This window comes from Lagenorhynchus albirostris, chromosome 1 (assembly GCF_949774975.1).
Source record: "Lagenorhynchus albirostris chromosome 1, mLagAlb1.1, whole genome shotgun sequence".
Lineage (NCBI taxonomy): Eukaryota > Metazoa > Chordata > Mammalia > Artiodactyla > Delphinidae > Lagenorhynchus > Lagenorhynchus albirostris.
Window position 1 is genome coordinate 191376250 of NC_083095.1, and position 13129 is coordinate 191389378.

The window sequence follows — 13129 nt, forward strand, 5'->3', positions numbered from 1 at the left end:
TAATCCTAAAAGTAGTTTGAAAAGTAGTTTAAAGCAAAGCAAGGAAGAGTAGTTTAAAGCAAAGCAAGGAAGTGTGTCCCACTTTCAGCCAGCTATGACCTCCTATGTGGGCTATAAAAGATTACTGCTGTTAACACACTGGGAAAAGTCTTCAGGTTCATTTTAACTTCACCCAGTCTACAAATATCATCAAAACACAAAAAGGAAGTTTATTCCAAGTGACTAACTCACATCTCACATTAAAGAACGACTAATCCCCTTCCATTAGATTCCGACTACAGAACAGCATGTAACTACGTGACTCTTTGGACAGGCTAATTTTCTGAGAGCTGCCTTGAGGTCACTGAATAGGTCTGCTTCTGTGGCTGCTCTGTTTACTTTTCAAACTTATCTCTGTTAATAAACTGTAACTCTAAATTATTAAATAAGAAACTTAAAAGTCATTAAACTCTTCTGACCCTGGCACTTATGTGGCGAAATCAAAAAACAAGGACCCACGTCTCCTGCCTATTTTGTCATTTCACAAATCTGCAAAAGAGGCTGGGGTCAGGACCAGTTTAGAATGGTCAATGGGTTGCAAGCCTATAAAATTCGGTTTTAGACTTTTTTTTTTTTAAGCACATCAGAGTTTCTCTGTACTTTGTTATATGGCTGTCCAATAAAGGAGTCTTGCCAAGAGATGTTCAAATGTTACCATAAGAAACAGATATAAATCTAAAAGGAGGTACCTGATGCCCTTGTTTTACCCTACCTAACACTAGGATTATTCTCTGCAGAACTGAAGAGCTTCACAGCTCCTCCACACTTCTGTCCCTCAAGCAAGCACAGACTGATTTATCTAAGGTTCTTTTTATCGAAAGACACACCGGCATTAAACAGATCTAAATCTATTTCTTTAATTAGACGCACAACACATATAACATTCTTCTTTTTCTCCAAATACATTTTTTAAACCATGACCAATGTAGGTGCTTCCCCAACTCTCAACACATGCATTACCATTCTTTCAGTTATTTATCCATATACCACAAATACTGAACTGACTGCCTATTACCTGTCAAGTACTAAGGATACAGCAGTGGTTAGGACAAAGTTCCTGCTCTTCTGTTATTTATTAGAGCATTCTATTGCTGTCATCCTTAAATACAGTTTAGCTATACTAGTAGCACTTAAGACCAAGAGACCTATCTTATTTGAACCATCAACCTCTTAATATAAATTATTTGTTAAGGAAAATCCAAACAAGGAAATCACTATGTTGACGACAACAGTCAATAGGAAGCTTAACTTAAATAACATGGATGTCTCCACTGAGGAAAAAAATATACCGCAAATTAATGGACCTTTCACAAACTTAGACTAACTGGAAAACAATCTGAAAAGATCCAAATTGTTATACAATTTATTTAAGGAAACAGTACTGTCTTCAATTCACATGCAAGGGGAAATACTTGGTAAGACTGTACTATCTTCCCTATACACCACACCTAGGCAATTCCAAGATAATCAAGTTTCTTCCTGTAAGTTTAAAATAAGTTCGTGATCAGCAAACACACTTTGTAGAATTTAAACATGAATCACCTAAGATTTGTGAGGAGTTGTGAATTACTGGAGTCCAAACTAATATAGACTGGTGATGTCTTTCATTACGCACAGTTTTATGGAAAGAACGTGGACTTTGGAGAAGCACCTCTTACACCGTATGTTTCAACTTCAGCAATGTGCAGGCTCTTCATATCTAAGAAGACAATTCTTTCCCTCACAATGTTGTTTTAAGGAATAACCTAAAATATGTACAAAACATTTAGCACCAAACCTGGTACACAGTTAATCTTTAATTACGTTAAGTTTGTCAGGAATGGTGCTTGAAGCTTCGAGGGAGAGGTTAGGGAGTGAAAAAAGTACAAAATGCAATAAATCATAACGTCTGACCCTACACAGGATAGTCTAATTGAAGGAACTAAAATCGTAAAGTGGTGAGTGCAGTAATAGAAAAACAAAGTGTTTGAGAGGTTAACTGACACTGAGAACCCAAGGACACCACCGCTGGCCCTTAGAGAAGGAACTGAGTCCAACAGAACGGAAATGGAGGGAAGAATACGTCCTTTTCAGCAAAGGATCAAAACATGAAAGAGCATAACACGATCTAAAAAACTGTACAAGTTTGCAGCAGATGAATTATACAGGGAATGTTTAAGAGTGAAATACTGGAGATCAAGCTAGTAAGACAGGCTGCAACCAGACTGTCAAGGACTTGCTATCATCTTACTGAGAAGTATGGACTTCTCCTTTGGATAAAACCATTAGAAAATTTTAAGCAAGGAAATAACACAATCCAATCTAAATTTTCTAATGATGTCACTGTAAGTGGATAGAGTGCGTAGAAGGAAGCACAGCAGTTATCAGAAGGTTACTTCAAGAGCAATGACCTGAGGCTCAATAATGGCAGTGGCAATAACAAGAGAGAGAAACAATACACACCAGTAAGACACAGGAGGAAGAATCCAAGATTTGCTGATGGATGAATGGGCAAGAATGTTGAAGAACATGGAATGGTTGGGAGGATAGTGTTGTCACCGAGAACCTAGAAACTGTGGGAAAAGGGAGGAATTTAGGACACACTATATTCTGGGGAGATGTTAACAAATACCAACTGCTTGGAGAAGGAAGCAGACGTGTGTGAGTTAGAAATAAAGATTTGGGAGTCACTTATGTAGACAAGGTAGTCACGAGAATTGCTACCCAGCAAAAGAGGACATGTTGGGCAGGAAAAAAGAACAAGGGCTTCCCTGGTGGCGCAGTGGTTGGGAGTCCGCCTGCCGATGCAGGGGACGCGGGTTCGTGCCCAGGTCCGGGAAGATCCTACATGCTGCGGAGCGGCTGGGCCCGTGAGCCATGGCCGCTGAGCCTGCGCGTCCAGAGCCTGTGCTCCGCAACGGGAGAGGCCACAGCAGTGAGAGGTCTGCGTACCGCCAAAAAAAAAAAAAAAAAAGAACAAACCACAGTGAAGACTGGGCTCTGATGCTATTTCAGGAGCAAGAAGAGGAGAGGGCAGGAAGCTGAGGAGCGCAGCGTCCCAGAAGTCAGGGAAGAAAAACTCTCCAAAGAGGAGGTGACAGCTAACAACAGGTAAAGTGGGAGAAAGACCAAAGACCTTTCTGAAGGCCAAAGGTCGTTTTTTCAAACTGAGAAATGTTTTTTAAATAAACTCTTTCTGTAACCAAACTAAAAGCGGCAAAACTGAAAAACCCAAACACCCTTTAGAAAGTATTACCACACTAACAATTAATGCGTTAATTCAGACTCTCTCTCAGGAATTCTCTCTTGTAAATTTAATTCTGCATCAGGGCAAATATGATTTGTACATATGAATTTTGGTACAAGCCATCTTTGGGGAATCTGACAACATTTGGAATAACCTGTTTATGTATGATGCACTCTATGATGAAAGTATGTTTCGTAATGTGTAACAACTGCTACAGGGGAAATTCAAACTACATACATAAAAGGAGAGCAAACTAGAAGCAAAAGAAACCCAATTACTTAAATCCTTTGTCAACACATCAAATCAGTGTGAAATAATGAGTCTGACAATAGAGTAAAAGCTTAAAGACTCATTAGGTCCACACAGCATCTTCTAAACCCAAAGGACATAAAAATTCCTCAACGTTTACTGATGCTTATCTGCTAATTCATCTGCTACGGGGTCTACCCAAGGTGATTTATTTACTTAATGCTTTTCAAATTTCCTTAGTTCCTTAAACCTGGGTTAAGTCTGGGACTGTGGCTGGTCTACGAAATAGGCTTATCCCACCACCCTGCTTCTTCCATTATGCATCACCCCCCAAGTGGTGGTTGCCACAGTTTTTCTGAACCTTCTATGGTTACTAGCACCGAGTCAGATAAACACAATTTGGGTTGTAAAGTTCAACTTCTACTCTTCAGACTTAACTCATAATTCAGACATTAAGACTCCTTATCTTATGGCCCACAACTCAGTTTTCTAATTCACAAACTGAAACCAATAGTTGCATGTATGTGGAAATGACAAGTTTTTAAATGTCTCTATTCATATTAAATTTTAATAGAAAATTGAGACCATTTCTAAACTATATCATGAAGACAATTATCACAAAAACCAAAAATTACTTTATACAAGTATGATGGGACAGTCATTTTAGCTGTGAAAAGTTATTTTATCCATTACTAACTGTTATAAATTAAGCACTTGACTTCAAAGTGTCAGAGGCAAAAAACAGTTCTGAGGCTTCATAATTAAAAAGAAAAAGAAAAAAGCTAAATATGGCTAACTCTAGATCTAAATCTATGCAGTAACATTCTAGAAGACTTTTTAAAAGAATTCATAATTAAGCGTCTTATTTAGCTAACGGAAATAATGTAATATAATCAGAAACTCAAGAAACTACAGTTCAACGTGCAGCATCTAGTAGTAATGGCATACCTTTTCTCTCTGCTTTCTGTGCAGGGACAGAAGATGTGGGTGTAGGCAGTTTTGATAAAGTGGATGCTCCATTAGCATCAAATGATTTCTTTGGCTGGTGATCGGACTGTAGCGTAAATGGACTAGAAGGAACAGTGCTTGGGGCAGCAGTTGGATGAACCACTGGTTTGATGGGGTGCTGTACTGGCGTAGAACTACTGTGAGTCTCTGCTCTTGGCAGTCTGTAGTCTCTGTCATTGTGTCTGCTTGTCTGAGACAAAATATTCTGTGGGAGCAAACTACTGGCATCACTGGAATGCTTGTCTTCCACTTTAGTTCAGAGTTCGGAAAAAGAGATGTTGGAAATGATGGAAGGGGAAGAAAAAAGATTACGTTAGAATCCTGTCTTTAACATCAGCTAATTTAGCAACATACCTGTATTTAACATCTTTCTATAAAACTGCGAGCCCAGTTAGCGTCTGCAGTTTTACCACTAGCATATAGATATTCAAATGCTGGAAGAGGAGTTTTAGCTCAACTGTAAGTGCTTCATCTACGCTGAGATTTCAAGCGGCTGCTAGTTTGGGGACTCTTTAGAGCCACACCATAAGCTCAAACAAAACATGAGCTGTTTTGTTTAAAACATCAAAACATTGATGTTTTAAAAGATCAAAATGTATGGAGAGGTATAACATTTTTTACTCAAATAAAAAAAAATATTTTTAAAATAGAAAAGGTAAACGGTCCATTCTTTTAAAATACGGACCTTGGTTCTAATAACTGACTGACTTATCCACAGGGGTTCAACTACAGAGGAATACTACTTTGCTGTTAGCCTGATTTTTCTGAATACTGAAGTGGCTGATTAGTGGGCTCTAAAGCAGCTGGTACTAGGGCTAGATGACCTCATTTTGGGATGGCTGAATTTTATAAAGAACTCTGCATTCGGTAAGTAAATCAATTCATATTTTTAATGATGCTAACAAATACCAGAGTTAGTTATAAAATCAAGTTATAGATAATGCTATCTGACAACAGGAGCCCTACATCTGCAGCAAAGTCAGAAAAATACACTTGGTATTATCCGTCATGTTAAGAACAGATCCTCTTCCAATTTAAAGCCACAAAAATATTTTAAACTCAAAAGTACTTCTGCTTCCGCAAAAAGAGTACAAAAGAAGGAAAATTTCAACAATCACGGCAACAAAATTTGTATTTGTCAAAAAAAACCTCCAGCCTAAATTACAAGTCTCATCAGTAACTGAAGGATTAAAGCAACTTCCAAGGAGAAAAACACCTTAAGACTCAAGCACATGATATGTAATGATATTACCAAAGGATGCCCTCCCTGTTGAATACTGTGTCGTTTTTTCCAGTTCATGGTTCCTCCAAGTCTAGAGAGCATGACAGCACAAAGAAGGAAGTAGGCTTAAACCGCAAAGCAGTTTTCAAGTTGTCAACGCACACCTGCAGCAGAGACACTGCAGAGCATTACAGCACACGTGGGCGCTATGGCGCCAACAGCTTTCTCCTGCTCACGGCTCGAGACATGACGCCGTTCAGCAGAGACTCCATCCATCCGCACAGCCCCACGACAGGAACACTCGGCAAACATCTGCAGACACTTCTGGGTGCCACCACTGGGCGAGGAGAGGTGTGCTACCGGGGCTGGCACGGAGAGGCCAGGTGTAACGCTCTACATCCTACAACACAGGACAGAATCCATACGCATTCCCTGACCCCAAGCGCCATCCGTGCCACTGCTGAAGAACCCAAGTTAAAGTTTCTCTAACCACAGAGCAATCAGTCTGTGAGGCACCGATTAAAGGTAATAAAAATAATCAACAATACAACTACACCAGTACAATTACAGCAGCAGTAATACCAAATTTAAAATTCTACCCCTACAACTTCACCGTCAAACTGTGGGTATTATTTGCTACATTGCCAAAACTCCCGAAACACAAAAACACTCTTGAAGAATCTTTTTTCCTACCTTTACCTCTTTACGTAGGAAACGTTCCCAACCCTCCCTGTCCCCTCCACCACACGCACACCTCTTTAGCTGGCTGCTGGGGACAACAGAGCTTTAGGCCCTACCCTACATGAACACCAACGTACCAGACATATGGGACACTCTGCCAGCATTTTTTGGATAGACAAAGTTAAGCACTTCAGTGCCTAGGAACCATTATTACCATCACGCCAAGTACAGTCAGTTGACCAATTAAAAAAAAAGTAGCAGCAATACAGCTGCAGCCCTTTCTCAAACATTACTTAAAACTCAAGAAGTGTGATAAAGGAGTCCATTTCAGCACAAAGACCCACCGACTCCTCATCTGCACTTCTAGGAATTTAGCTAAAGAAGTAATCAGGGAAGTGGGCAGAAATACGAACAACAGCATTGTTTACTGCAGGAAGAAGCTGAAAACCACGCGGGTATCCACGGAGAGAGGATTATTTATGAATGGGGGCACGTCCAAAACCGGAACACCATGCAGTTAACATACGTTGAACTATAAAATGGCAAAAGGAAACAAATCCTTGGAAAACACTTTTTTCTTAATTTTTTTTTGGCCGCGCCGCGCGGCACGCGGGATCTTAGTTCCTCAACCAGGGATCGAACCCGCGCTCCGTGCAGTAGAAGCACAAGAGTCTTAACCACTGGATCGCCAGGGAAGTTCCATATCCTTGAAACATTATTGAACAGAAGAAACAGGTTAAGAACAGTAACATACAAGCCTATTTTTGGTGTAAAATACATGCATATGTAATTTTTATATACTTTCACATGCAGCTAGAAAAAAGTGTATGTCTCCAAGCGTTCCTGAGTCGTGAGATTAAAATACTTTCCCTCTCTCTACTTTTAATAACAAACATGCCTAACTTCTGAAATCTTAAAGAAGAAAAAACTGATTTCCCTTTTGAAAGAAAAAGATGCACACAGATAATTTGAAACCACAATTCTGATTTTATTTCCTTAAAGATTTTTATTAAGCAGCCAAAAGTACTATTTTCACTTCCACCAACTTTTCTATCAGACCTCTAATTACCCCGAGAGAGGACGAGTGACTAGGTAATTTTGGAAAGAACAAACATACTAGGCTGTGATCTTTTCTTCTCTGGGAACCATCAGCCACTACGTGGAGAGGCCTGGCCCAGTAACTAAAAAACGTTATTTTTACACTCATCTAGCGAGTCTTCCTGGACGCCCACAATTTGTTCAGGAGGACCACAAGCTGGGCACTATATTTTTTTTAGCCTGGAAAAAAGGAAAACCTCTCATTTTTAGTTATTTGCCGGAAAGTCACAGTTACTTAAGATATTAAGTGAAATGGGATTACAACCCAGGTCTTCTGTCTCAATATACAATATTCTTAAATTCCCTAACTTCAGTGCTTTAAACCATTGTTATTTTCTAAGAATTAAGTACAATTTCACTAATATAAAAAGTTAAATGTTCCAGGGAACATACTTTAAACATCAGCCCTACAGAACTGTATTATTTGTTTCATCTTAAGTAATTTCTCCCATCAAAAATTCAATATCCCCCACTGGGACCAAATATAACCCTACTTTTTGTCTTGAGTTACAGAAGGAGAATGCAAACGCTTAAGTCTAAGAATTCCCAAAACACATCTAAAAATTCTCAGAACTTCAAAATTCGATGAAGGGCCTAAGAATTCTATGTGGCATTTAAATTTTATTCTGGGCAAGACCAGCCACTGGGAATAGAATATATTTAGTGAAATCTTCAAATTCAAATTTTACTTGAACTTAAAAATAAATGTATGTTACCCATACTGTCCAACTCGGACAAAATCTGACCTCAAAAGAACCTGAAGGTGCCCACAGTATGGAGACGGCACACAGATCTACAATCGTGGTGAAACCATTTCCATATACAAGGATGAACAAGCGTCTCGCTGATAACACAGACGAAGACAGTCACTTCACGTCACTCTCTGTGTGCAGCTATCGTTCAGTTACTGGACTGAAACCCAGCGGGTCTCTCAGTGACCAGTGTAAACGGGGGTGGGGTCTCTTGTCAATCCACAGCATGAAATCTTACTTCTTCACCAACTCAACGGCATTAGAGCCATCACGGGTAGTGATGGACACCTCCACGTGCACCGTTTCAAGAACAAAATGATGCCCGTTACGAGGACAGACCCAACACAGAAAACCTTTTATGTGTCTGTTTCTTTTAGTTTACCTATATAAACGGCTATGCACATAAATCTGTAAAGTAAACAAACTACAGGAATGAATCAAACATTCTATTGGTTCCAAGAAAGAACTTAATACTTACTTCCACCGGCAAACCCACTAGTGGCTGTTGCTTGCATCACCTCTCTTCTGTAATCCCTATCTTTTGGGAAGCTATTAACTGCCATCTTGTTTGCTTCCTTTTGTCTCTGTTCTCTAAAAATAAAAGACACACCCACAAAATTACAAGACATACAATGAATCCACATTTAACACTTCTGGTCAAATGCTCAACGAAACTGTACGTGGAACGTAAAAGAACAAGGCAGTAGTATCATTCAACTGGTGTGGGACATGGGATATAGCAAACAACATTAATGTTTCTCACTGATGGCAATATTATACCAATTATTCACATGCCATTAACCCTACAACCAAAACTCTGTAATGATAACTCTCCATATATGAAGGAAACATATTATTGTCCTACAAGAATGATAAAGTTTTCTAATACAAATTACAGGGAAGATGTATGATAGATAACAGATTAATATAAAATTTTAAATTACATAAATACACTGACTGTTCACAAGGCCCTTGTGGACAGCTGCTCGTCTGTCCTAGTTTTTCTGGTTTTGCTTTTTAAGGTAAAGAGAAATTATGGAAAACACAGACGATGTGCCAACCACTGCAGTTAAGGAGTGACGAGCATCACACTAAGAAACCTAAGCTCAGAACGATTAGCACCTAAGACGTTCGCCGGCAGGATCAGCAGTGAGAAATACTGTTCAGAACGATTAGCACCCTAAGACGTTAGCCGGTAGGATCAACAATGAGAGATACTGTTCACTTAAATGAGCAAATACCTTTCAAGCCACTCCTTTGGTTTCTCCCACTGTGAAACTTCTGTTCGACAATTGTAGTAGTATTTTTTCCCAGAGGAGCTAATATGCTCAGACCAGTCATCGGCAGAATCATAAGGCTTAAAAACACATTTTAGAAAATTAGCACACGTTAATACAATTTAATCACTTGGTACGAAATATCAAGAATGTCAATGGTTTTCAAGGCATACATATGGAAAAAGACTTGAGATAAAAGTCCCCTGCTCTAAGACGTCTAAGATGTAATTATCTGCATATATATCTTAGGAGACCCTAGTCTATGAAAACCTTCAAGGGGAACAATGGAAAACTCTATAAAATATCAAATTAAACAGATCAGCAGGTTCATTAGACACAGGAAGAATGACACGAAACTAACATCATAGTGACTTCAGAAAAGCATTACAAAGCCCCCCATTACCACAGTTTTAATTGCTGAAATCTAGTCACATGGAGAAGCCACTCTCAACTGACTGATCTGATGGCATGAGAGTACATCAGTTCTAAACACTCTAAGGCACAAAGTAATCACAAATAGTGTGACAGAGAACAGCCTGCCTGTATTCACTGTTACTCAGTGGGAAAAAAGCACACACAAAAAAACTTTAATGTAAACACAAAGCTAATTAAAAGCTACGGATTTGTTTCAACTTCAAAATCCATGAGATGGGTCAAGTATTAACTAAACCTTGTCTCACACAGTATACAGTGTCGGCAGCGTTGCTCATTTTCCCATAACTAAAACTGGTCTGTCTTCCGAAAGTTCTCAGATACAGTCTCTTGCTAGTAATTTCACAGGCACTGTAAAATTATAATGACGTTAGAAATATCTGAAAGGCCCAGTTCTCATGGAATGAATCTCAGCAAAAGTAATGTTTAAGTGCCTGCAGCAGCTCCAGGAAATCTGGTAGAACCCCAAGTACACCTGTACATGAATTTAACTGTTTTCAAAGGAGCTTTGAGGCTAAAATGAAATAAGGTTATACTCTGGCAGCCCATCCTTCTTCTGGGCTCACCACAGTGCAGAGGAACACAATTTTAAAGCTTAAGGAAAGGGACTCTTATGTACTGCCTACCCAGCTTTCTTTAATCTACCACACAGGAACAAGCTGAAAGAACTTACAAGTTGTCCACAGGTCACAAAAGTAATCAGTGGCAGAAGAAAGGATCAAAACTCAGGTTTCTGGACATCTATTATTTCCACTAAGTCAATACCAATTTTGGAAATGTCGTAAGAATTCTGAGGACAGTTGAAGAAACGATGCAGATTATGCTCTCAGGCTGGTGTTCAAAATCATGAAGCTGCTGGAAATCAGCCCTGTGCTTCCAAACCTCTAAAGACCAGTGGAGAGTGAACTCTCAAGCCCCCTAGCTCCCAGGAGGCTTTGCCAGGCTGCAGGAAACCCAACCACAGAAGGCGGAATTCAAAAGGCTCTTTTCCACCACCTACCACTCCCTACACCTACATTAGTATATGCCAGCTGAGCCCCTCTGCGGAGGTATCTGCAAGATTTGGTGTGCTGGGCAAGTGGCCACGTGGGGTTACTAGCTTGGTCTGGAGAGGCAGAAGGAGATTTGAGGCAGGGGAACAGAGGCCACCAGAGTGGAGCAGAGGGTCTAAGCCCGCGCCCCTCACAGCGGTGCCTGTGCCGGCTGTGGCCTGTCTGGAGAGGGGAGGAGCCCGCGGCACAGCGCACGCTGACGCCCAGCGCACGCTGACGCACTGCGCACGCTGACGCCCAGCGCACGCTGACGCCCTGCGCACGCTGACGCACTGCTCCCGAGCCAAAGGCCCGCTTCCGGGACGGACGCCGCCGCCGCTCGCCTGGGCAGTGCGCTTGACGGCAGTCCGTCTGCACTCTGACACAGCCTCCAGGACGGTTCGACGTTCACAGACCAGAACCTTGAAGAGCATGGCTTCACCAAACCCTAGGCTGGTACGAGTTAATGTCTTACTTAACAGAACGTGCTCCAGGTACAGCACTGCAATCACATACTAGTAACTTAAGCTCATCTTCTCCACCCTACTTCTATCCTCAAAAAAAGGCTAAGGAAAAAACCTTTAAGTAACAGGGTTTTTAATGTTTTTAAATGCTGATATGCAACAGGAGGTGTTAAATTCCCCACCCCCCTCGTATTTTTTTCAGCCTTACTAAGGTATAACTGACAAATAAAATTGTAAGACATTTAAAGCGCACACAGTAACGACTGGACGCCCACGTTCACTGGGAAGGGTTTGCTCGTCTAGTTAACTACCACGTCTGTCTCGTCACCTCACTCACAGGCGCTTCTTCTGGTTAGAACACTGACGCTCTACTCTCTTAGCAAATTTCCATGACACAATACAGCATCACCAACTATAGTCATCACGTTATATATTAGATTCTCAAGTTCCTTGATTAAAAAAAGGTATCTAAAATTAAGAATTAAACAAAAGTTTTGCAAACATTTCAAGTTTTCTAAATTAGGCTTGCTGTAGTTGCCAAGTGCTGCCCAGGAACCCTTGAGGAACCCCGAGATCATTCACAAAATCACAACTATTTTCATAAATAGTTTCATAAATAATACTCAGATAATTTTGTCTTTTTCCTCCTCATTCTATCACAAGAACACAGGGGAGTTTTCTCAGAGGCTTTATGGGAGATCTGATATCACAAAAGACTGAAGGTAGAACAACTATGAAATTCTATGTTTCTTCTCCCTACTCAGGCATTTAAAGAGATGCTCAATGTCTATTTTTCAAAAAAATAGAAAGTTATTTTTCAAAAAAATATATTAAATGTGTTGACATGTAATAGCTTTACAATTTTTAAATTATCTTTCAAATTTATCAATTTTAATTTTTAATATGGTTACTCACGACGGAGTCCACATAAACAGAAGCTCTCAATTTTCATGAATATAGAGGCCCTGAGACTATGAAGCATGAATGGCTGCTCTCTAAGAATGGCACTCAATAGTTCCTGTAGCACCCGTCTACTCTTCAGTTCAAAATGACTTTTAGAACTTATATCAACGCTGCTTTTCTCTTCTTAAATAAAAAAGCATCTCCCTATTTACTCTCTCCAAAATACAGAGTTCCACCACTTCTCCTCAAAGTTAAACTATGGAAAATAAAGTGTTAATCTCGGAATTTAATTACGCACTGTTAATAAAGAACAGTTCATTAAATAACATCAAAGATGGCACTCACTGTAACAAAGAATTTCATGGAGTCCTAAGAGTTTTATGGTTAAGTAGAATATCTTCAGTCAAGACTGGTTACAGAGAATACATGTGAAGAAGAACCTCCAACTTAAAACCTCCAGAAGATATTTAATTCATAACAAGGGGAGCTGGAGTATAAATGCAAAGTAACCTAGGACTGAATTTAAAGCACTTCCAGCAAATCAAAATTGGTAAACGATACTTAAGGGAAGATTCCAATTATAATGTCTTTAAAGGGAAATAAATTTCTCTTCCTAAATAAACAGATTTTCTGAATAAAGAGATCTCTTTAAAAAAATCAGGAATATGCATAACATAATCTAAGGCAGCCTACATGATGTCTGTAAATCCTACCATGATTTACATTAGGAAGCAGGAGGCGTTCAAC

The 13129-nt window shown here is 39.8% G+C and overlaps 1 protein-coding gene across 8 annotated transcripts in view; it reads right to left on the reverse strand.

Annotated features, from left to right (window-relative positions):
- WAC (WW domain containing adaptor with coiled-coil) overlaps positions 1-13129 on the reverse strand; it is an 84913-nt gene that overhangs the window by 20670 nt on the left and 51114 nt on the right. For 7 of the 8 annotated variants that reach the window (XM_060163512.1, XM_060163496.1, XM_060163481.1 and 4 more), the window contains 3 exons: positions 9517-9632; positions 8754-8866; positions 4463-4771 (listed from right to left, as the gene is read on the reverse strand). In XM_060163512.1, coding sequence (XP_060019495.1) covers positions 4463-4771; positions 8754-8866; positions 9517-9632 — 538 coding nt within the window. The remainder of the gene's footprint in view (positions 1-4462; positions 4772-8753; positions 8867-9516; positions 9633-13129) is intronic. The other variant, XM_060163525.1, reaches the window with a different exon arrangement.